Raw genomic sequence first — 26,493 nt, forward strand, 5'->3', positions numbered from 1 at the left:
CCATGCAACAAAGAAGAAAGCATCAGAGATCAAGTAAATGAACTAAGACTGCTTTCAAACTGAATCAGACAGAATTCACTTGACATTGAAAAGTCTATCCAAGTAACACCCAAACCCAAGTATTCCCCTAGAATGGAAATTTTTATCACTTGATAGACTTTTTAAACAACTGTACCTACTAGATATTAAAGGCTGCATTAGAGGTTTTAGTAAAGAGACATCACATCCCAGTGAACTAAATGGTCCAAAGCTGAGTTATGAGACAACTAAAGCTGCAGACAAATGTAGAAGCTCATTTGATAGGACTGACTAGAAACGATGAAATACCTCTTTAGATCTGTGGCAACAGATACTGCAAGGAGACTTTTATCTAGAATTCTCATCTGGCCAGAGAATGTGACAACTTACAAAGCAGGTAAGCACACTTCCCATTAAATACTCTAAAGACAAAGTAATTGTCTACGAAATGCCAAGGAACAGCAATTAAATTTTCTAGAATCTGAATCACTTTCTTGTCAATAGACATCGTAGGACAATAGCGCATAAATGTCTCAAATGAGCTTCTTTCTTATTTCAGGGAGGAGTAAGGGTTGATGATAGCAGCCAAAACAGATGGAAGAAAGTAATGATAAGCTTGTAATGAATACCTCAGGTAAAAAATCCAGCTTACTAAAAATAAACTTTCCTGAGCAATTAAGATGTGGAGGTCTAATGAAGCTTCCCCTCTCTTTGAACAAGTGTGGTAATAGATGTTCTTGTGACTGAATACTGCCTGTACAGTCTGACACAGTCCCCGTTTCATGCTGAGCAAATCATTCAACTTCAAGATTAGATGTGGTTCAAACCCACATATTTTTCATTTTTAGAATGTTTACCATAAGATACAGAAACTCGGTCTGTAGAAGTACTGAACACTCATAAATCCAAGTTACTATGAGAAACACTTCATAAATATAATGCTAACACCACATTTTAACCATATAATACTACAATCTTTGAAACAGTGGTATTTCAGTGGTATTTTGTGTCTTCACTAACAGAAGACATTGACCTTAATCTCTCTTTGACTCAGCTTCCCATCTGCAAAATACAGATAATACCACTCTCTCACCTCACAGGGGATTTATGAGGATGAACTCAGCCAAGACTTTGAAGCATGCTGATAGTATAGTGATAAGCATCTTAAAAGCAGTACAAGACAGCAAATAGCTCTTTGGATACATAACCACAAACAATAATGAAATTTTGGGGGAGCAACCAAAACACTGACTAACTTCTGATTAAACATATACTAAAGATCCTGTGCATCCTTAACAAAATCAGAGGTCATGTGGAAAAAGCAGTATGGGATGACATAATCCAAGACAGTATTACAGAGTATAAGCACAGGGGAGTAAAGTAAAAGATGGGAGAAGAATCCTAACTCAGTAAAAGCTCTTAACATTAGAGTCATAGACTTTTTAACAGCTTTCATCACCTCAAAACTATCAGCAGAAATTGGCACGCAGATATGTGTACACCTAAATTTTCAAGAATAGATTAAAATAGCACTCTACACAGGTGGGCAAAACCCCAGATATTGTCACTCTTAGTTTATGCAGCCTGCTTCTGGAAAAAACTGCTTCCAGTGTATCCTTACTTCACCTTTTCAGCGAGTACTGCTTTCCCAAGGCTGCCTCAGGGTCCTGCTGACGGATTGCTCTAATTGCAGTTGGTGATGTAAAGAAGGCAGCCACTTCATGCTCTGCTAGCACACGGAAATAGGCACCAGCATCTGGCGTTCCCACAGGCTTCCCCTATGGAGAGAATAATTTAAAATGTCACAGGATAAAAATAGCTCATAATTCCTTGACAGTTCAAGCCTTGAGCACGTAACAGTAGTGGTAGCACAGCAACAGAAGTAATTCCAAGTAAGACTTCAAAGGAGGCTTTGTTAAAAATAATAATACTGTGAATATATCATTTGTAGAAATAAATCACAAGCTTTGGGAACCATGCCTTACACGAACACAGCACATACTAGTTACTACTTTGAAAATTCGGACAAATGGACATGCAAATGAAAAGAAAGACACAAAGATATGCTATTGCACTGGCAGCAGAGAGTCATGTCTATATCTACCCTGAGATGCAGTTTAGAAAACATCCACACTCCCTCTGAACAAGGAGTCTCTGGACACAGTGGCACTGCAGCTATATTCCCATGCACAGATAGCTTTTTCTTACCTAGAAATTTTTCTCAAATTTGGAAAGATTCCCACTTAGCTGCTTACAACTGACTTTTTGGAACCATGCTACCCCACATGAAGCCTGGAGAGATCCTGAAGGGCCCCTATTCTGTTTTAATGTGCTACCAGACTATGGTCTGGTTTGGAGTTGGGCTTTTCTTGAGCTTAGTCAAAGGGCACAGTCAAGAGAATTTTAAACAGAAGTAATCATTTCTGACAAATTGTTCAATGGTAAGTAATCCTAATAGAAAATATTCAAGAATACTTTGTGGTGTTGAAAATATGATAAGTAGTCAACACGGAATCATATAGTCACAATCTTACTATAAGTGTAATTACCACGGTGCATGAACTGCATCTGAAATTAGAAGGTGATGTTAATGTAGAATGAGTTTTAGCTCCACAGGTATCACCATAACCTTTTCACTAGAAAAGCCACACTTAGAAGATGAACTTTGACAGAGCACGCAAGTCGAGAGACACACACTTTTCCTACTGCACCCAGCTGAGCCTGAACACTGGCAAGAGCACTGGTGAACCATTAATCAGATTCAAAGAACACACGACAACCAAGGCTGGATATGTACCAGTGGTTTTGCAGCTTTATGGTGAGATACTGCTCCTGGTGAGAGGCATTCTCAAAAAAGAGGAGCACCACAAAAGATTTTAAAAATAAGACAAAACATAATGCACAATTGAAAAGCCATTTTTTAAAAAGGATTAAGCAGGCAGTGAGAAACAAATGGAGAGAAAATAAATTTCCAGTCCAAGTAGAAGAGTAGTATAATCAACACCAAAAGCCCTCTTCCTGCAATTAGCCTATCCTTTATTATGAAAAAGAAATGCAAAATGATACTTGCTTAAAAAGTGAGTTATGTCCTTTTTCCTGTCAGATTAACACACAGTACCCAAAGAAAAATCTTTTACCAGACTGTCTTGAAACATCTCCCTAGCAGACCACTTCATCACAGTGTTCATCAGTGTTTGTTCATGAACCTGTTTGCTCAAGTTGACACTCTCTTCCTGTAATATTCACTATCCCTGCAGATCTGTAGGCACCTGGTTAAGAGTTGAAGCCCACACCACTAGTGCTAAACAAACAGCCTCAGACCCTGGAAAACAACAAATTGCCACAAGCTTCTGATTAAGTAATTATGTACTTGAATTAGTATCAACCATCTTGGACACCAAAACACCTAGCTGTGGAGCAAGCTGAACTTGGTTAGTCAGCCAGTAATAAAGTATTTACTTTTAACCAAATGTAAATATCCAGAGCCCATAAAAGGGCTATGTGGTCCCACTCCCTCCCAGATCCTGCTTCACACCTGATCTCTGCCTGAGCTATGTCACAGACATGCCTGTGCCTCAAACTTCCAGCAAGCCTGAGCCTGACAGTATCTTCTACATGAACTGTTAAATCTTCAGGAGTGCTTGGGTAAACATGCAGGATTCTGACAGGTGGATATTTATGTCACAGGTAAGTTAAAGCAGTTTAGGTTTGGAGTTACCAGTCTTAGATATAGGAGAAAACCAAATAAAACACAAACAGTAGAAAGAGGAGAAAATTCACCTGACAGTTGATAGGAAATATAACCCAGAGAATAAGATATTCATTTAGGGAAAAAAAAAATCTGGCACAGGTGTAAAATATTCTTACAGATTCTGCAGAAAAACTCCCCAAGTGGTCTTGGAAGCTGCTCAGAGTTTAGCAAATGCATAAACAAAAATGAACATCATGTGTGAGACTGAAATGGTTAATGGTTCAAATATTTTTAAGATCACTGAAGGACTCTGCCCACTGTAGCAAAGTGTGCAAAGAAGCTCATCTGTAACCAAAGTCCATCCCTCCAAATATGCCTCCTCATGGGAATTCTGGCTGTGAGTAAAGCCACCTAAGGGAACTTGAGATAAGATAAAGGTGGCACTACTGTCCAGCTGCCTCAGGTACATGGAGACGTAAACAGGGGTGGGAAAGAAGAATGCATCCAAGAGGGAGGAGGTGAGTTTTTGGGAGTGTGATGGCAAAACCTCTGGTCCACATAAGACATAGTGAACATCCACACATCCACCACCATCGGACAATCACATGAGAGGCGACTCTCATGTCTTAGAATCCATAAATCCATAAACCATCAGGGATCCCCAAAGGTCCCCAGACTCATTCCTCAGGCCTTATACCATAGGACTGCAAGTGATTCAAAGTTTTGCAACAGATTCAGATTCTGCTGCATAAGACAGTGTAAAACTCCCTCACAGGGGAGGTGCTTGGGCATTCCCATGTACACCTGAATGTATACTAATAACCATTAAATTCTATGTTTGATGGGACACCCACCACAGAGAAGACAAGAAGAGGATGAACCGGACACCCTGGATCCACAGGGGTGGTGACTAACTTTCCCCTAATTTATCTCCCTTTCTTTCCCCGTTCCTCTTTTTTATATCTCTTTCTATCTCTCTCTCTCTACCTCACATTTACTGATAAATAAAATCCATGCTATTGACTTTGGCATATGGTCTTGTTTGCACCTTAATTAATCTCCCTTACAATCAGATTGTAACACATATCTGAGACAGTGCAAATTAATTTCAGAGCTCAAAACCTACAAGTAAAATTGCCAGAGAGAGAAGTTATTTATTATACAAAAATTTTAAGAAGTACTTCCATATTCCATGAAGGCTTATTACCACATGCAATGTTTATTTTCAAAAGTTAGCAATATAAACAGCAAACCACAGGGTAATTGAGTTCAGAATATGCTGACAGACTGCTGAGTCAATTGGGAACTGAGCAAATGAGATACTTCCACTGGATTTCTGCAGGGATCAGTTCAGACCAGTATTCGCATCAATACTGGAGATGAAAACTGATTTTTAAAAGTTACTGGCAATAATATCTATGGTTGACAGGAAATGAGAGCACAGTAAACAGGACCAGGGCAGTCAGAAAGAGTGTGATCTGTCTCACCTAATTTAAAAGAGAAAAGTAAGAACAGATACTTCTTGTATGAACTAGGAAGATTCCCACAGAAAAGACCTACCAGGAGACTGAGACAGACAGACAGGAAAATCTTTCTGGACGCACTTAGATTTAGCAAGCAATTTATGAGATGTCAAACAGGTGAGCAGACACCAAGAATTACCAAGGGAATAGGAAAGTTCTTGTATGGAGAAAGTGAGAAGCCACCAGCATAGATTACTTGAGGGAAGAGACACAGAAGAAGAGCTATAATAAAATGTCCAACAATGCAAGACTAAGCATGCATCAGTCCCCTTTCTGCCTGACCCCTAACAACAATGGGTTCTTCAATTACCACTAAATCCAAAATGATGAGGAAATTCTCTCTGTATAGAAAATGTAGTGCATGCCACTAAAATCTGCTGATGCCAAAGCACACACAAAATCCTGACGTATCAGGATTCAAAAGAATATGCTCACAGAGGCACTCAGCCTTCTGATAGTGACCCTGCTGCCAAAGCTCCACTGAAGACTTGAGACAACACGTTCTACTGAATTTGCTCCACAATCAGTATGGATGATGGCAGAGTGATCCCTGCCAAACTTCAGAGACAGTGTTTGCTTTGTAAGCTGATTATACTGGCTTACAAAACCAGCAGGAAAAGCTGGATATCTCCAAGAACTGTGCCAAAGAAGAGTAGTTTCAAACCTGTTGCTCCTATGTACCCTGCAACTACAGGACTCCAGAGAGCCTTGTGAGAGACTCCAGGCACACAAGATGCTACAGCTCTGTGTCAGACAGTAGGTCCTCCTCTGACCTAGACCACTTAAATGAAGTCCTTAATGCCTGGTTCTTGACAAGTGCGGGTATCCTCTTCCTTACCCTAGTTCAAAGTCCCAAACACTGGAACTACACCTTTTCCCTGATATTATAGGACCACAAATAGTAACTAGACTGTCTTTTAATGCTACTGTTGCTTACAGCTTGAAACCCTGTTAGCAAGAGCAACCCACAGTGGGCTGTGAGACTTCAGGTGGCTTATTTGTTGCTGTTGTTTTGGAGAAAAACAACAAAGGACAGATTAATTAAACCAAACAAACTAAAACATAAAATATACTTGATTTTGTATTCAAAAGAATTCATCACTATTTTTGCATTCTTGAAAATGGTGTAACAGCAAGTGAAAACTAAAAGCATAATTTCCACAGTAATTTTTAAAATGACAAGTTGTCACCTAAGTAATTTGAAAATAAACAAAACACTTGAAGTCAGCACACTTTACATTCAAGAGTGGTGGTCCACAAGCAAAAGGAATGTGATGTTCTTCCCCCATGGCTAAACAGTGAGACTCCCTAACCCAAAATATATAATTTGGCAACCATTTAATTGACTTGAATAGAAATTTCTGAATACTTAATATTAATACAGTCTTCTGAGCAGAGGAAAAATTATGCACAATTCTCTTTATTACTTTTATTCCTGCGTGTACAGACACCTTCCTTTTTCTCCCATTAACCCTCAAAAAGATGACACTTATGTCATGAACACTGTCTGAAGCCTTGATTAGAGGCATCTTGGAGAAGAAAAATGGGAATTGTACTATTTCTGTTTAATAATGATCTCACCAAGAGCAAATAATCACAAAGCAGATATGTAGATCAACTTGATACTAACTCTAATTTTTCTTTATGTTCACTGTTAAAAAAGTAAGATTTCTACTCTTTTTTTTTTACAATAGTTTAAACTCAGAGGTACCTTTACAATTGCAATAATCACGTTGATCCCCATGCATTCACATAAGGATAAAACTTCACTCTAAGATGACTATGCAACAGAAAATGCTGAAGGACTCCTTATTTCACTTCCTATTCCTTCTTGGCTTACTCTACACCTGCTAGAATGAAAACCTCTTCATTGCAGTGATTCTCTTCTGACAATTCGTGCAACAATTTTAATTTGGCCTAGCACATCATCTGTGTTCAAAAACAGTCACTATAAAACTACCAAAGTCTTTTTATTATCTGCAAACACTTGCCAATTTCCTTACACCACTCTCCTCTTCTAATTAACTATGGTGGTAATGCTGAGTTAATCCCCTTAGAATGAAGAATCTAATTAACATCTATTAGGCACTTAAACATTAATTAGACTATAGTAATTATTACTCAAGCTAACACAATATTTAAGTCTAAAATGTGCACTTCTGCTACTGGGTGAAGTTTTTGCTCTTTGTTATTCAGAAAAATCAGCAATACATTCTGTAAAAATAACAATGTAAGGCAGCATGATTACTTTTTTGAGCAGCAAAGTAAGGATGCCACAGGCCACTCTAATTGGTCTCCTACTCTAATTAGTCTCCTCTCCACCCCACTAGTTTTCATCCCCTGAAGGGAAGGACTAAGTCCCAAATGTCATCTGTGTCTTGGGTTCAGTTTCCTTGAGTGAGAGAGAGGAAAGAAAACACAACTCTCATTAGAAGTTCTGGTTCCAAGCATACAGCTCTCAATTGCATCCAACTAAGATCCAGTAAGTATTTTTCATCACAAGACATGCAAAACACAATGCCCTCTCCTAATTCCAAAATAAAGGTAGTTTAATCATTAACAGAGGTACACTCCACCATCTGTCATTTCTAGTTCTGTTGTTTCAGGGTTCCTTATGCCACTAACCATCACCCTTCATACAAATGTAGACAAGCTTGAAGGACAGTGAAGTTTTCCTTAAAAATTACTGTAACCGATGGGAGAGTATAAACACTGAAGACAGACACACAATTTAAATATCTGTGGCATGAAGAACGGACAGGCATAAACAGGATCATCTGGATCATCAGCTGAAGGAGATGCTGCCATTTCCAAGAGGGGTTTTTTTAGACTGAATCATACCTCATACAAAACTGTAGTATTCCCGTGAAGGAGAGGTCCATAGCAAATGTAGGAATGACCAACAACCCAGCCTAAATCAGAAGCTGCCCACCATACCTAAAATGAAATATAAATAACATTATAGTTAGGAATAATAAAAGGCATTAAAAAACATTTACATGACATATAAATAGAATTACCTCACCAGGTTTAAGACCATATACAGCTGACATGGTCCAGTTCAGCATAACTGCATAGCCACCAGTTGGTCTCACAACACCCTAAATGAGAAAATTTGAGTATTTAAGTATTTAAGATCAAGATTTGAAGGATACAATCATCCTGCTGTGTTCAAGTAAATGTTAAAAGATTTAGCAGCAATGAAATTAAAGTTGTTCAACTTCAATACTTCTTACTCAAGAAAAGGATCTATTCCAACAAGAACATATGAACACCTCCACTAAGTAAGTAATTTTGGAAAACAAAAACCAAACATACGATAAAACAAACATTCAGAAGATAACTAACAAAGCTAAAATTCTCTCATAAAACTTAGATATACAAATACTCAGTCAATATATAATGACAAAAAATAAGAGTTTACGTATTTACCTCACTTAAACTGTACCATCCCAATGCTAGGCATATTTTAAACTCATTGCCTGCTTTATCTTTATCATCTTCACACCTGCAAAGTAGATGATCTGTGAAAAAACTGGGGTGAATTACCCCCTGAAATGTCACTTTTTGCCCTGACTCTTTTTAAAGATGTCAGAGTATATTGTTGAAAGTTTACTATCTAGCCTGAAGCACACACATGAATGTTAAATGAACACCACCCCAGTCTTGAGCTAAAAGCGGGATTTGAAAATTAGAATGAGAGATCATCAACAGCATCATGCACCTTGGTAAACCAAAAACCAGCTGTGGAACTATAAACAGGAAACTTTTGCACATATTTTGCAATATAAGTATGGTCAATATATATTCCATCACCTTCTAGAACATTATTCCTAGAAGAAAGAATTAAGTAAACTACATACTGGTGTCCTGAACTAAAATTCAGATGAAACCCACTGGACCAAACAAATATGCAGTGTGCAGACATTACAATGCAGCTGTCTGTGCTAGGCATGGCATATTCTCATGATGTACTTAATAGAATGAAATAGGCACTTTCAGGCCTCATCCAAGAAATGAGGGACTACAGAGATACATTAACTCATTAAAATGGAGATTGCTAAGGCAGAGAATGGTTTACAAACATTTCACCAATTTCACACAAGAGAGTGCCTTTGTTCAACTCAGCTTCTAACTTAGCCCCTGCTCTGAGATCAACAAAAGTTGTTTAGGATGGTCATAACCAATCCTAAGAAAAATCATGCAGTTTTACCTGCATGACCATTTAAATTAAGTTACTTAAATAAATGAAAAAGTTATTTTATTCACTGAGAGTCACTTATTGTAGCTTACTGTTAGTTGAAAATCTCTCTCTTGTAAGGGTGATTGATTCAAGGTATCTTTGTTTTTCTCTGCAGAGACAACACAGTGAAGTAAACTTCTGAGACCTATTACCTCTGAGATACTCTATTCATACCCAGTCGAGGAAAATACCTGTTGTAACAAAGGATCTTATCTTGGTTTTTTTGACAATACAACTGTATGATTTAGGATATATATGCTGCTTTCAAGGGCCCACATTGAAGGCCAAAGCAGAAGACATTTTTCTCAGCAAAACTGATGTTTGTTTTCCCTTACATCCTAAGAGATTGTGAACTTTAGGCAACATCATTAAATCATTTTTAAGCAGTAGAATTGTTCTCTCCAGGATGTATGATACTGTCTGAATCAGCGGTGGTAAGACTATTGCCTGAAATTATATTCAGCTTGTCTTCCACATTGTAAAAGAGCATTTTAAGTACCAGGCAAACACTCAGAGAGTTAATTATTAAAATATAATCCTGTAAAAATACATTTCTAAAACTAATTTACATTCAAAACAAACATTTTCAAAGAATACTCTTTCTTAATTTTCAGTTAATCTAAACTTCTGTTTTCAGGGTATCATGTACTCAGAACTGTACAGTAACACAAGAACATGCTTTACTTCATTTAGTCTGTAATGTCATTCAGCATATCTTATCTACAAGAAAATTAGCTAATATGTAAATAATGAATAAGATTAGTCAGCAATAAATGCAATCACACAAGTGATATATTAACTGGTCTTGTCATTAAGTAACTATACTAGGCTTATCTAAGAAAGTTAAAACACAGAAAATAGTACTGAATAAGACATTCTGCTAACCTCAAAAGTTTATTTTGTAGAAACAATTGAAGAAAATGTATCTTTATATTACTGCTATTTCAATTTTAAAAAATTATTTATTCCTAGACATTGCCTTTAAAATAGTGTAATGTGAATAAATGAGATTAAACCATTTGTAGAATGCGTATCATTTACAACATGGCGCTCTGGCAAACATTTTCAACCTTTTCAATTAAATATTTTTTCAGGGGGAGCTGCAAACAGTTGGTCACAGACACTTAGACTACTGATAGTCCTTTACCTTGGGCAAACCTGTTGTTCCAGATGTATACAGAATATAAAGTGGATGGTCTGAGGGAACAGAGACACATTTTGAACACTGGGCTTTTGCAAGCTCTTCTTCCCAGTCAAGATCACGACCTTTGGTAAGAGGAACATGGCCCTGCCCATTGAAAAATAAGAAAATTGTCAAAAGAAAATCACATGGAATAAATGTAATTCGTTCAAAAAACATGCACTATTCAAATTTTTCATAGAGTACTATTCAATTTTCTGTAATCTCTCTACTGCATTAGTTCTATTTTGTATTTAAATCTTATGAATATAATGCTCGCTCTTAAAAAACAAACTACAATAGATTCAGTAAAATATTTCTTGTAGAAAAGTAAAGGCACATGCACAAATAAGTGAAGGTTAACATAAAGGCAGTACAACTGTACACCCACCAAATTAGGCCGCTGGTAAATGAGAACTTTATCAGGTTTGCTCTGTACCCTTGCCAGTGCTGCTTCTAGCAGAGATATGTATTCCACTTTCCTTGTTGGTTCTACTCCAAAACTTGCTGTTACAATAAGTTTGGGCTGAAAAAAGAAGAGTTAATATGTACATTTGCAATGTACTTTAGAGATGTAACCCAATAATATTTTCAATTAAATTCAACATATACAATTTATCTTGACATAATTAGACACAGGGGTTAGATCAGTTTTCTAGAGTAAATCAAGCTTGTGTGATCTCGCTTTCCATGCTTTTTGTTTGAAAGAACATTAAAACCTTCTAACACTTCACTATTTTCAAACATATTTGAGTAAGAAACCAACAGTATTAACTTCTTATTAGTTGCATAAATATTAATGAACACAAAGAGAAACCCCTGTCCATCTCAGCTCCTCCACTAAGGAAGAGTGGTGCAGTGATGTCAACAGTTACCTGTACTGTTTTGCCTTCTACCTAATGCTTCCAATTTCACATTTCAACCCTAGGTGAAGAATTTTGCTGGCTTTTTCACAGCCTGCAATGAAAGTCACAGGATGGAAAAGAGAAGAAAGAGAGAAAATAAGGCAAACAAAAGGTGGCAGGAAACTAGAAATACAAGAAGAGAATAAGGGAAAGTCATAAGGCACATGAGGAAAGTAAGGCTAGAGTTTTTCAAGAGATGGCTGAAGGACTGAGGATGCAAAATTACTAAAAAACAGATTTGTATAGATCTGGGGCTTTTTAGACTAATATCTGCTTCCAAATGTAGATTTCACATCTTTTTCAATAAATTAACCACAGCTTTTATGTAAGACTGCCTAAGTGAAGAAATCTGCATAGAAGCTATTTTGACTTCGGTCCAAAGATCAGTATTTTTATTTTTTGTTTTTCAGGAGAGAAAAGGTAGCACCAAAGAAACTACGTGTTAGAACAAATTTTATTTGGAAAATAATGAGTCTTCAATCTCTACTGTTTTGAAGTTTTAGAAATGTATTTATCATATGGCACTCAGTTTGATCATGTTAGCTTACTAATTGTAGCATAAATCCCATTAAGTAGGCATAAACCACAATGTCATAATTAAGGCTAAATTAAATTCAGCAGAGAAAGCAAAGATTAAATAGTTTCCTTGTACAATAATAAAATGTTTCCTGTCCAAATCTGTCATTCAGGAAAGCTCCCTAATTGGCATGTATTCAAAATAAAGATTCTGGATGAGCTTTAAAATTTCAGCATTCATTGATTTTCCTTTTTGGAATGCACTGATTTAATAGAAGAGGATTCAATACAATGCAGTTAAGCTGCAAATTCATTGGGAGGCCACCCTGAAGACAGACTGTAATAAATGATACACAGTCCTATTCAAGTGTTAAGATGAATAACTCTTACTATCACTAGCTTTATAATAATTTGTAGATGATCCCACCTGTGCTCATCAACTGCCTTGTATGTAGTAAGGGCATCTAAAAATAACCAGTACTAAATTAGTTTAGGTGATGTACTACCAAAGTGAAGAAGCATCATGGATCACTCCAGGCAAATCAAAGGCCCACTACTGGGTTAACTGCTCTTTTCTTCTCTCTGCCTAATGACATTATTTCTTCTGCACCTCTGCTCCCATATTGCTTTCATACACCCATTTCCCACCTCTTCTGTGGCATTATGTAGTCATATATGTTAAGATTAGATAGAAATATAACAAGTTTGAAGAAAAAACAGGGAGAGTTCAAGGGTCTGCTGGAGGAGAAATGACATAGATAGTGAGCTATAGAAAAAAAAAAGCAACATTATGAAGTAGAAATGAGATAAAGCAAGGCCCAATAGTAAAAGATGTTGGTACAAGACCAACATTTTTATTCATTACCATTCATTTTATTCATTGTAAAGACTCCTTCTACAAATTCTTCTATGCTCTCTAATACTCCTCAAGTGATGCAGCCAACACTCCTGAAGGAGGGGATGCCATCCAGAGGGACATGGACAAGCTCAAGGAGTAGGCCCATTACAACTTAATGAGCTTCAACAGAGCACAAGTGCATGGTCCTGCACCTGTGCCAGGCCAAGCCCTCCAAAAATCAATGCACTCTGAGGAATGAAGGGATTGAGAGTAGCCCTGCCAAGAAGGACTTGGGATACTGGTGGATGAAAAGCTGGACATGAGCAATGTCTGCTGCAATGGGACAAAGAGGTAATGGTATTAAACTATAAGAGGGTATATTTAAACCAGATATAAGGATGACATTTTTTGCAATGAGGGTGGTGAAATACTGGCACAAGTTGCTCAAAGAGATGATACACGCTCCACCCGTGGGAACATTCAATGTCAGGTTTGACAGGGCTCTGAGCAACCTGATCTATCTGAATATGCCCTGCTCATTGCAGGGCAGTCAGACTAGATGACCTTTAAAGGTCCCTTTCAACTGTTCCATGATTTTATGAACATACCTATTGCTTTAACATTACAAATTACATATTCCCAGACTCAAGTAAAAGGAAAGATGACAAAAAATCCCGTTTTCATGCTCGTCACAATTCACTGCAGAATGCCTGTAACTGCCAACACCTGACACAAGTAGAAATTACCAGCTGCAGGACTTTGCAGCATTCCCAGACCTATTTAAAATTCAAGATAAATTAAGCTAAGCTGGCCAAGTGTACCTTTTCATAGTCACCAGAAAGTGCTTGTTATTTCTTTCACTCAGACTTTCCAACAGAGTATGAAGTTTGATCTTTCTTCTACAACAGCATCTTACAGCCAGCTTTCCACTGCACATCTTTAAGGCTTTCTAATTAATTTAACCAATATCAGGTCCTGTACTGCAGCATCTAAACCAATTCACATAAAAGTCTAATAAAAAGGTTAGGTTATTGTGCAACTGCTTTGTTTATTCAGCATTTTTACTGTCTATCACAGGTACTTACAGGTAGCCTCAAGAGCGTGCAATTCACTTATCATGAAAGCTTTATCATGCTGAAAATCGGAGCATGTTTTGAAACTCAGATTGAGGACATGCCTCCCCTTACTCACATTTTAATAATACATCAGATGGACCAAAAATCTATCCATAATATTTCCTTTTAAAGAAACCAAAAGACAATGCAAATTAGGGCTTAGTTCATGATTTGCAGCTAATAATTATATAGCTAACCCTTCAAAAGAGTTGCTATGTGACATTTCATTAAAATGAAAAGAAACTTCCTTTTCTTTTCATTTTAATGCATGAAGCAAGGATTATGATTATTATGCTCTCTCCCTTTTATCCCCAGGGGAAAAACCATTTGGATTAATTAGTCAATAACTGCAAAATACTCTAAAAGTAAACATGCTAGATGATTTGTATTTGTGGCAACCTTCATTTTTAAAAGTTTGTAATTTTTTCTTCTACATTATTTTATAGCTTGTTAAAAAAATGGGTAAGTGAAAGAAAGACAGGGAAAACTAGAGAGCTGTTGTTAGCCTTTTTTCATCATTCCAACAAACTATTTTGGCCATTTTATTAACATCTTGGTTAAAGCATCAAGGAGAGAGGGGAAATGCATTCAACTCTCTATTTACAGATATTTATAAAACTGAAACTTCAGTAATCTGAAAAGCACTTCTGCACACAGAAATCTATCTGAAAGTTCCACAAATCCCGGAGACTTGAACCCTACACAAAATCCACCTCTGGTTTATACATCTAAGCAACATTATTCAATGATAACACGGCTACAACAGAGAGTCTCAATGCTTCAGGTGACTGATCAAGGTGACAAAAGATTTTACCTTGTTCACTAGTGGAAAACAAGAATAGGCCATTCCATTGTTAGCTGGTTTGCAACCAATGCATACACAAGCTACTAATATGCCTATATAAGGTACTAAGAATAGTCAACTACTATTTTCATTTCAGTAACACAGACATCATAAAACTTTTTAAACAAGCTCAACTTATACCGAACACAGGAGCCTTTAAAACATTCATCTCTATTAATTATGTAATCAGCACAGTCACTTATTTAGGGCAACTGTTTCCATAGCTGTCAAGAGTGATGGGTCCTTCCTGGAGGGTCTGGTGGGGTAGTGTGGGTTCAGCATGGCATGAATCATTTGCCTCTCTTGTACACTCTGCTATGTATATTGTTGCTGTTACTGTTCATTTATTTCATTGCTGTTTCTAGAACATTGTTCTTACCTCAACCTGATCTTTACCTTTTAGGCCTCCAATTTTCCTCTTCATCCCACCACAGGCAGGAAGAGGGAGAGGAGGGAGGGAGCAAGCAACATAAGGTTTGGAGTGCTTCAATGGGAACAATAAATTGGGGAATACCATTCCTAAGTCATAACACAGCTGAAAAAATGAACTACCTAGTAAGCCTAAACAACAGACAAGCCAGTGAAATCACTTAGGGTTGGCAGAATTTTCCTCATACACTTGATGAAAATGCTGAACCAAAAGCCAATATTAAGGAGATGCTTAGTCAAAAAAGACTGACAAACATGAGAAGAAAGTACACTCTATGCAAACAACAGTGTGTTAAACTCCCGCTTTTGTAGAAGAGGTCAAAATGGCTCACTTCACCAAGTGAAGTGCTATACAAGTATCAACCTCAGCACATAGTTCTTTGCTCATATTGCTACAATAGGTATTATAAACAAACTGTGTGCCACACAGAGAGAAATGTTATCCTGTCTGGGAAAAAATCCTAAGAACAGGTTTTTGACACTGACTAATAGGAGTAACTAATGCAATGGTGTTTGTTGCTTCAAGCAGGTTATTACCTTTGCATGATCAATGCGAACCGAAAGCTCTTTAGATGCAAATCCACCAAAAATCAGGCTATGGATGGCTCCTATTCTCGCACAAGCCAGCATACAGTACACTGTCTGTGGAATCATGGGCATGTAGATGACCACACGATCTCCTTTCTTCACACCATGTTTGATCATGACATCAGCTAACTTGGAGACCTGTACTGACAAAACATTCATATTTAAAGTTCCTCCAGATCTGCTTCTGCCCCATTAAAAAAACTTTCATACAGTCAACAATGCACGACATCAAAGAGACAAGCCAGTATGATAAAGAAAGCTGATGTAATGTAATCAAGGTTCAGCAAATTTAAGACAATTTCTTTCTTGCATTTTTCTTTTGTAAAATAAAAATGGAAGGAGACCAATTATTGCAGTCAGTACAGCCAAAACAAAAATCAAGAGCAATGTCTGGTAAATTTTTAAATGAGAGTCTACCAGTCATTCATTTATTCAGGTAACAGTTTGTATTTCTCAATTTTAGCTCTTAAGAATGAATGTAAACAGGTCATTTCATAATGTAAGTTCAGTCCTAACTAGCTAACTTTGAAACACAAATCAATATGTAGTAGTATTTTCTTTACTGTAGCATCATACTGCACTTCTCAATCTGAGACAAGAGACAGTATACTCTGAAGCAAAGGGAAACACAAATTCAGAGTGTTATCTAGGTTTAAAATCAATTTTTGCTTTTATTGTCAGAGTTTCATTTTTGCTATGCAGAAACCTAAGAGAGACTATGTACAGCAGCAGAGGACTGGAACTCACAAAATTCAATAGACTGACCAGTAGCAATGCCCCTGTAATACCATGAGAAAATATTTATTACTTTGACAGTACACAATATTTGGTCACAAAACTAGTACTGAATATTTCCTTAGTATATACCACATAGTAAGTTGGATTATAGTGAGCATGGGAGCCCGTGACAAGAACTGTGAAGCTGTCCCCACCTGCTTGTTGTGGCATGGCAATGTGGCATCTTCTGAAAGAAATGCTTTCTTTTATAGTATTTAAAAATTTGAGTTTTCTCTTTTTAAAGAGCCACTACATTTAGTCCTAGAATCCTCATAAATATATTGAAAAGGACATAAACTGCTTTGTATGCAGTAAGGACATCTAAAAATAACCAATCCTAAATCAGCTACGGTGATGTACGTACCCAAGTGAAGCAGCATCATGCATCACTCTGTGCATATCAAAGGCCCACTGCTGGCTTTAAGGGCTCTTTTCTACTGCTGTACCTCTCTGCCTAATGACATTATTTCCTGCACCTCTGCTCCCATATTGCTCTTATATATCCACCTCCAACCTCACTGTTTCTCTCTTCAGTGGAAATACATGTTCAGACTTTCAGTAACCTGAGACAGTAACATCCAGATGTTCCAGGAGCATCTGCTCTGTCTTTGCATTAAATTCACAGCTCATCCACAATCAAAGAGCACATTTCTACATTCTTCCCAAGGATTTAAGAAAACAGAAACACAGAAGCCCCAAGCAGGCACTCTTGCATCAGAAGATACTGTGTAAATTCCATTTTCTGTAAGCATTGCATAAATCTGTGCTGTTATTTTCAACCACAAGAAAGAACATGTTTGTAAGGCAAAGTCATCACCCCACCAAGCTGAAAACTCACACAGACTTAGGTATCTATATGATTTGAATGTAACAGATATCTTAAATATTACTGATTTTCAAGAGAAAATATCTTTAATACTAGACTTATTATTACCTTAATATAAATTATTATAAAAATGATATACACTATCAAAACTCAACAAAAACCAAAGACTGAACATGTTAAAAGCTAGAATTTATTGCCATACCCCCAGCATTTACAGTCATTTCTAGGTATAATTAGTGAAAGTAATTGTAAATAAAGATAACAACTCTACTTCCAAAGGTAAATTACTTTTCTGTAATTCCTAGTGTGAAAACATTAAAATCTTCAAACACAGAGCTAGCATCACCCTCTCTCAAAGAAACAAAAAAGCTAATCATTATCTTCTCTGCTAGTGACTCTCAAGCAGAGCGCTGACAAAAAGGCCAGAGGCAATGAAAATAACATTTAATGAGTATTTTTATTGTCACTGTGTGGGCAATAAACAGTCAAACGCAATTGACAAGAATTATCATTATTATTATTATTATTATTATTATTATTATTATTATTATTATTTCATAAATTATTATTAATAGTTATGAAAAAGGCAATGTTCACCTGCTGAAGGAAAAATACATTATTTAATGATCATAATTAGTAATTTTTAAATAGAAGACTCCCAGTGCCTGTAAACAAGCTATATAACTGGTTCCTGGGTATAGGAGGGAGACAGCAAAGAGATCTGCATGTACTTACATAATCTTTATTGAAATCTATCATAGCTAAATTGCATTTAAAGCAGAACGTGTGTACAGCATACTGCAGACAGGAACTACATGTCACCTGTGCAAACCCAGTAATCACTTGTCTGCACCTGACTTCCCCACACTAGACTGTAATGTCACTGAAGACAACAATCCAAAAAAATACACGGCTATCTAGGATTTTTCCTTGTGCCCTTTTCCTCATCCTTCTGACAGGCAGGAACATTTGGACTATACAATAAAACACTGTCTCTATCTGCAACTATTTGGAAGACAGGGGAACATTGTCCTTCAGACAATGTTTACATTGCCCTTCAGATTGATGGGGTAGCCCTGAAACATCCAAGCAATCACTCTTTCTAAAAAAAAAAAGGGGAAGGTAGAAAAGTGAGTGCTGACATTTCATTAAATTGTTAAAAGCCATGAAACCTTCCACTTTGTTACAATGTGCTGTCATTTATGATTTACATTAATACAGTGTAGTGTACTTTATCATTAAAAAACTAACAGGCTATTTCTCCACTTTCTTCAAGTTTAAGACTGCTCACGCACTTTAATATATTTGACATTTCATTAATAAAATCACTTGAGACCAAGTGATAAAATAAAAAAATTAAAGCAGGCTTTCAGCTTGGAAGACCAGAACATAAACTGCACTTCTATCAAACACATGGTCCCAGTGAGCACAGTTTTACTTTTACAAAGCAACCAAATACTACAGCTGTACTAGCAGCTAAGGTTTCTAAGACATTTAGTTCTGAACTCCTAGCAGTTACCAAAAGCAGTTCTGGTCCACGCCAAAAGAATTCGTCTTGAAAAATGCAAAAACAGAAATCCCATTCAAAATGCTCAACAGAGGAATTCCAAACCTTCCTGGGTTGAGCAGTGACTGGGACACACAAGCATAGAATCCATCAATGCAAACTAAACTCTCCTAGACCTATAAGAGCCATGAAAAAAATACTACAGCCTAGGTCCCTCCCATTTTCAGCAGATCTCTTTATTCCTTTTGTTTTCAGTCGTCCAGTAGCTAGCAGATAAAGCAAATTAAACTTACTGTACTAAAGTGGACCAGAAAGCTTCAACAGACAAGCTATTAATATCAAATATTGTCTTTCACATTTATTTGCTTTTGATTAAGAGCAAACTGCAGAGAATTCAGAAATAGTATTTAGATAGGACTCAGCCTCCAGCAAGATTATAATGAACTTCTGAGTGAGTACTGCTACATACCCCAGAAAACTTAAACCAGTTCTTCCACTTGGTTTGGCAATGCTCTGCAAGAAGAAATGTAAATGAAAAGATGTGTATGTCAACTAGCAAAATTTTCTCACTTTGCACAAATGTGCCATGTCTTCAGACTATTAACACACTTATAGAGACAAAAACGTAGAAGACTTAATATAATATCAAGCTTAAAAAGCAGATAAAAAGCTACTTTTCAAGTTCTTTTCAGAGGAAATCTCTACCAAGCAAGTTCACTTAAAATAATTTACATTAAAAAGTTGTATTTCTGCATTAAAGTTAACCAAGTATTATATGCAATGTATATATAGATTGATTTCATATATATACATCTATTTGCATACAAATTGTGTATATACCATAATTATTGAAGGCAAACAACTCAAAAATTGTATATAGAAAATTTAAATTATACTTATATATATTAGTATAAATAAAAATAGGTAAGGAGCTGGATCCTTTCAAACCTTTCAAAGTCTTCTGACTCCTTAAAACACCAAAGCTAGTTGTTCCAGCTCCAGCATACCATATGTCATGTTGTTTTTTGGACTTGTGTCCAAATAAATAGAAAACTGGTAAGGAGTACATGTTTTCTATATTTTCCTAAAAAGGTAGAATGCATAACAGGTTTATAATTTCTTTGTAGCTGTATGACTTCTCTTTTCTTGCAATAGTGGAATAAACCCCTCACAAATGGAATTACTGTATTCTGAACTCATTTCACATTTTAAACCACAAGGTTCACATTACTCCAGACACTACATGCATATCTTAAGTACAGTGAGTGTGTTACGTTCAAAGTAATCCATCTTGCACATTGAAACACATTAAGGAAGAATACCAACCAGTATTAAGGAAGAATACCAACCAGTCCAACTCCAACGTTTCTTTGTACTCAATTTTAAGTTCAACTGCCACATGTAACTAGAAGAAAAAAGACAGCTACACAAGAGTAGCAGCATGAGGGCAAACCTCCAGCAGACAGCCCTGAGAGACAAGAACTTTCAGTGGGGCAGACTGCAAACACAACTGCAAACATGGTGGCAACAACCCATGGTGAGGCACAGAGTTAATCTGAATGGGCTGGTGCAGAACTGGATATTCACAATCTCATCAGGAGTAAGCTACCTCAGCCAACAGGAGAGTCAAAATCCACACACCTTCCAGACAGAAGGGCCACCAGCACCCTCGTGACAGCCTACATAGGGACAGGTGACACAGCTTCCTTTGGAGTTCTCCCAGTTAAATTTCATTTAGGCTTACTCTCAGTTGTGTGCAGCAGCAGCCAAGGTACACATTTCATTTCTATGGAACTGTACTTTTGCTCATCACAACAACTGTCAAGAGACTTAACTAACGCTATGATTAACCTTTTAATTAAGATCTGTTAGGGGAAAAGAAAATGAAATCAAATGCAGACAAGTTAAAAACTTAACCAATCAGGGAAAAAAAATATTAAACTGCAGAAGAAAAAGAGGAAATAGAGGAATTTCAAAACCTATTGGATGCAGTATATTTTGGCATAGGTAGTAAAACTTATAAATCAATACTGAGCACAGCAAAAGAGGTAAACAGGTAAACTAGTGAGGTAGATCATTTCTACCTCTCTGGTATTTACCTACTGTGCAATATTTATTGCCCCTTCTCATTAACAAGGTGATTCTGAAACATACCTGTTCCAAAAGTTCCTTATATGTTATTCTGTCTTTGGTATTTGTTACAGGACTGTCATAAATAATGGCAATTTGGTCTCCTCGTCCATTCTCAACATGACGATCCACAGCGTTGTAACAGATATTCAGCTCTCCACCTACAAACCTACAAAAGAAGTATGAAGTATGTAATAGCTGGCCTTCCAAACTAAGACAACTTTTTTTTTTTTTTTTTTTTATCATTTGGTGGTTTTCTTTTAAGGAATGAGAGCATTCAATCAAAACATAGCTCTCAAAACATTATACTCACTTCAGGAAGTTATTTTTTATTCTGTAATCTCATGATTGACTCAACAAGCTAAATATGACTATTAGTAAAAATAGAGACATATCTTAACTGTATCTTAACTGACTTAACTAAGAATCCACTAAACTTGGTCTTGGTTTAACCTAATTTGCATTAATCACTCTGATTTTATATGTATGGTATCACAGAAAAAGCATAAATTCACATAAATTAATTTGACATTATGAAAAGATTATTACCCTACTTTGTATTGGCACACACAAATACCCTTTTCAAAGAGAACAGGTTTGGGACTCAAAATAGTCTTATTCATCTCTTGGCAATCACAGTTAAACATACAAGCATCTGTAGCTAAATGAAAGGGATCCCAAGTTAAAAGATCATATGATTATAATGCATTTGACAACACTCTTTTATATCAGTGACTCAAAATTTTCTGTAAATTGATATGAGTCATAGCCTCTTCAATAGTTAGGCATTTACAGAGAACTCTTATCTTCCAATTAAAGAAGAAAACATTTCACAAACTTAGGTTTCAGTTTTCTAGTCATTTTACATAGAAAAAGAAAATTCAAGTGCAGCATAATCCTCAAAGTACAAAAATATAGAAGGTACCAGACACAAAGACAATTCTATTTACTGGAAGATGACGCAGCACCTAAAAGTTAAGGTTCACACTAAATCATGCCCTTTTTGTTTGTTTTTCTATCTTCATGTGTATCTTTGCAGGAAAAATAGCAATATACAAAAAGCACATGGTTGAGAGTTTCCAAAAGGTTCTATGGGGACAACTGTACAGTGGCAACACATTATTAAAATGCAATTAGAAATAACAGATGGCCTAAAGTAACCTACTACTAGTTAAAAAAAGTATTTCCTTCTTCACTTCTCATGTTTAGTAAAGGACTGCTCTTAATCAGGATATTTTATATATTACTTTTATATCCAAATACAGATACTATGGCATAGTCTTTATTGTCTAAAACATAGTCTTTATTGTCTAAAAACAGCAATTACGAAATTAAAACCAGTTAGGATATTTAGGATGCAGTTATCTTACTGCAACTCTTTTACAATGCCATTAATAAGGAGAAAGTGGGGGACCATCAAAGTCACAAACCATCCTGTACAAAGGTCTACAAAACCCTTCTCCAAAATGGAAAACAATATGTACAATAAAGGATCTGGAATTGTTTCACATACAGAGAAACTCTGTATTACTGTCATAAAAGTTGTGTAAGATTCAGATTTTTCTATCAAATCACTGTAGGATGACATTAACAAGGGAACACATCACCTGGGCTATGCATATTCACTTAAAATGGTCAAAACACGAGCAGGCATGAGAGCTTTGCTTCTAAAGATACATGGCAACATCAACAGGAATTTTAAGCAATCACTTACAAACAAGGGTTTGAAAAAGATATATCTGTAGGTTTAATCAAACTGTAGGTTTAATCAAAAACCAAGACTATCTGGAAGGTGTGATGAGAGCTTTGTTACCCTGGTGAGAAGGAAAGAGGTTCTGATAAGATCAGAAAAGCAGACATGCACTTTTTTACATTAACTGAGAGTAGAAGCTGAATAAAACATTAGACGATATCAGATAATTTGAGATATTATAAAGTAAATTGACCCTGACACAGTTTTAAAAGTGTAAGCAACATTTGCATAGCAATCTGGGCAACATTTCCAAAATTCAAAGGGGATTATGTATTGCATGTATGTCTTAGCATCAGAGGAAAAACTTATGTTGCAAAATTGCCCTCTGCCTGCACATGTTAGAGAAAACTGTTTCCACATTCCTAAATAAATACTTGTTTTAACCCTTTTAACTGGCATTCCACAAGATTCCAAAATAATCTGTTCAAGTCTTTCACCAACTTCAGCATTAAAAAGATTTTCCTCTCCAACATCTAAAGACTGTTTCCCATGTTGCAACTGAAGACAGTTTTGACCTGTTCAAAACCAACTCAAAGAAGTTTTTCCTTCAACTTTTTTACCAAATTCTATGTGGTTTAAAACCTAGGTCTCAATTTTGGCTTTTAGATCAAACAATTTCAATTCGTTCATCCTTTTCTTGAGCAACCATGCTTCATAGCTCTTGTTATTTTTCATGTAGGCAAAACCAGATGTTTTGTGCGGTTTCAGCCACTGATGCAGTTTAGAACAATACCTGGGATTACTGCTTCAAAAAAACGAGTCAGGGGATGGTGACACTGATCACTTATCTTCTTGAAATCATTTTGCATTCCACTGACACAATACTGGTGTTTCCAGTGGCAGAGAGAGAAGAAAACGCACTGGGGCATGTTGTAAGTTTCTTTCACGCTCTTACAGTATTTAGAGAGGAAGAACTGCCAAATGCCTACATTCTAAATACAGTAACAGCCTCCTTCAACTTCCTCAATAGAAGTAGATTACACTGGAAAATATATGAAAAGCATCTGCTTCTGTGCATCTCAGGTTTTGCAACCAAAAGCAAAGGTATTGAAAAAAAATAGTATTTCCAACTGATCTAATAAATTGTCTTCAAAAGAGGAAACAAATTCTAACTCAAGACACACATACATGAACTTTTAAATACTATTTTTCAGGTCCCCATAAAGAGCTTCCAAGGTAAACCTCTAACCCAGAACTCCATTTTTACCCTGTTAAACCAGTAACCTATGTTTTTACTTGGACACCCGGCCTCTTTCTCATCTGAGTTCCACTGTCTGTTTTCTCTTCAGCCTGTCCTCTGAAAGACCCTCTTCTATGTACTCCCTCTCTTATAGTCAAAGAATTTGCCCATCTGTCACCCTGCTGAGCACACTGACTGCTGCTAACCATTTGGGATTTCAGAGGCATTAAAGTACAATGCTCTATCATGTACAGCCTGTTATCATTTAAAGTCAACTTTAAAAAAGAAATAAAACTGCATGTTGCACATTAAGACATTCGTTTATACAAATTTGAATTGCTTGAAGTTTTTATTATCCACAGAAAAACAGGTACCTGGCATACAAACAATTACAGCCTGATGTTGAGTCTTCAGACTTTCACCTTTGTATAATGCCACAGAATCACAAACTGGCTTGAGATTGGAAGGGACCTCTGGAGGGCACCTGCTCAGACAGGTCTGTGGCATCCCACCCTCAAGGGGAAGGCAGAACCTAAGATTCATAAATCCTTATGGTCAAAAAGAACTCCAAAAGTCAGTGGGCCTGTAAAAACTTAGGAAGTTTTATTAGTAAATTCCACACACTTTGTATAGAAATCTGTATAAGTTAGTCCCAGATACCCTAGTATAAGACAATGACAGTGGGTTTTGGATAAAGGCAGGGTGCAAGATTAAAGACAGAGATGAACTAAAGAGGGGAAGAGAGAAAGAAAACTTTTCTTTCTTTTCATTTGAAAGAAAGAAAAGGAGATCACCATCCTGGCTCCAGTGTTGATCCAGCTCATCAGCTGGATGATCTATCCAGAGACCTAAGGCACACAGGCACCTGAGCTTTGTGGAGTTACCACTCCATAGATAAGTTTCTTGTTATCTATGCAAATTAGTTAGCATGCATGATCCATTCTTCTCCATTCCTTTCTTTCTGAAAATGGGTGAGAGGGCTTCAGCAGTCCTCAGTGGTCCTGATACCTCTACAGCCCATGCCCATTTCTCAACCTTCTTCCTGCCCTGTACTGTGTTTTGCTTATCTCCAGAAGCAAGGACATTTATCCCAGAAAAGTGCTGCCCTACCTCTGCAGGGCCCCTTCTCCAGCCACAGCCGTTCTTTCTCAGTATTATTATTACCAACAATCCTTGGGTGGCTCCACATCTATCTGGCCATGGGTGTTTGAGACATGCACATTACCCCACTTATCTTCTAGGCTTCTACAAGGTCAGCCTGGAGACAGTAGACCAGAACCATGTCCAGATGACATTTTAATATCTCCAAGGATGGAGGTTCCACAACCAGCTCTGTGCCAGTGCTCAGTCACCCTCACATTAAAAAAGGGAACATGACTGCTTTAGTTTGTGCTCATTGCTTCTGGTCCTGTCAATGGACATCACTGAAAAGAGTCTGGCTCTGTCTTCTGTAAAACCTCCCTTCAGGTATTTGCCCACATTAACATGATAATTTCGGTTTCTGCATCCACAGTGGAAGAAAGATGCAAGTTAGGAAGTAAGGCTAGAAAAGAGCTTGGAAGACAAGTCTGACTTCAGACAATGAAACATCCATTTTTCCCTCTCATTAAGCAAAATAACTTCCACCTGAGAAGTAATGCTTTACAAATGCCTAACTGTTACTTTAAACAAACAAGCTTATCCTGCTCAGAAAATCAAACCACACTTGTTTGACAGAATCAGATAGCAAAACTATGTTCATTTGCATGCATAATATTCTCATTCCTTAGTCCTTCAAAAGTAACCACTGTACTGATTTCATTATACTGTTTGGCAATGCTGCAGTCAATGAGCTTTACCAATCTTTAATCACAGGATCACAGAACCAATTAGGTTGGAAAAGACATTAAGACAATTAAGTCCATCCATTAAACACAGCACTGCCAAGTCCACCACTACACCTTGTCCATAAGTGCCACATCTACACAACTTTTAAATACCTCCGGGTTTAGTAGTTCCTTCACTTCCGAGGGCAGCCTGTTCTACTGCTTGAGAACATTTTCAGTGAGCAAGTTCTTCCTGATATGCAATATTCCTAATATCCAATATTCATAATATCTAAACCTCCCCCGGTGCAACTTGAGGCCATTCCCTCTTAAGGTCCTCTCACTTGTTACTTGGGAGAAGAGGCTGACCCCCACCTGGCTGCAACCTCCTTTTGCATATAGTTATAGAGAGCAATAAGGTCTCCCTGAGCTTCCTTTTCTCCAGGCTAAACAACCCCAGCTCCCTCAGCAGCTCCTCATAGGACACGTTCTCTACACTCTTGTCTAGACCTTAATTATGCAGGCAACCCTACCTGGACTTTCTGAATAGTGCCACAACCTTGAGATCAAAGTATCAAGGATCGTATCTATCCACTGTTACACAGCCCATCATAGCTGGGTGTTT

The 26,493-nt window shown here is 37.0% G+C and overlaps 1 protein-coding gene across 4 annotated transcripts in view; it reads right to left on the reverse strand.

Annotated features, from left to right (window-relative positions):
• The window catches only part of ACSS3 (acyl-CoA synthetase short chain family member 3), a 64,897-nt gene that overhangs the window by 36,954 nt on the left and 1,450 nt on the right, over positions 1-26,493 (reverse strand). The window contains exons 1-8 of one of the 4 annotated variants that reach the window (XM_059846851.1): positions 21,155-21,293; positions 19,470-19,513; positions 15,840-16,028; positions 11,047-11,181; positions 10,623-10,763; positions 8,253-8,333; positions 8,074-8,169; positions 1,645-1,796 (exon numbers count right to left, since the gene is read on the reverse strand). In XM_059846851.1, the coding sequence (XP_059702834.1) occupies positions 1,645-1,796; positions 8,074-8,169; positions 8,253-8,333; positions 10,623-10,763; positions 11,047-11,181; positions 15,840-16,007 (773 nt within the window). In that variant the 5' untranslated portion in view covers positions 16,008-16,028; positions 19,470-19,513; positions 21,155-21,293. Of the gene's footprint in view, positions 1-1,644; positions 1,797-8,073; positions 8,170-8,252; positions 8,334-8,664; positions 8,741-10,622; positions 10,764-11,046; positions 11,182-15,839; positions 16,029-19,469; positions 19,514-21,154; positions 21,300-26,493 lie in introns of those variants that run through there. The other 3 variants (XM_059846850.1, XM_059846852.1, XM_059846853.1) reach the window with 3 other exon arrangements.

The sequence above is a fragment of the Haemorhous mexicanus genome, chromosome 5, assembly GCF_027477595.1.
Source record: "Haemorhous mexicanus isolate bHaeMex1 chromosome 5, bHaeMex1.pri, whole genome shotgun sequence".
NCBI classification, from domain to species: domain Eukaryota; kingdom Metazoa; phylum Chordata; class Aves; order Passeriformes; family Fringillidae; genus Haemorhous; species Haemorhous mexicanus.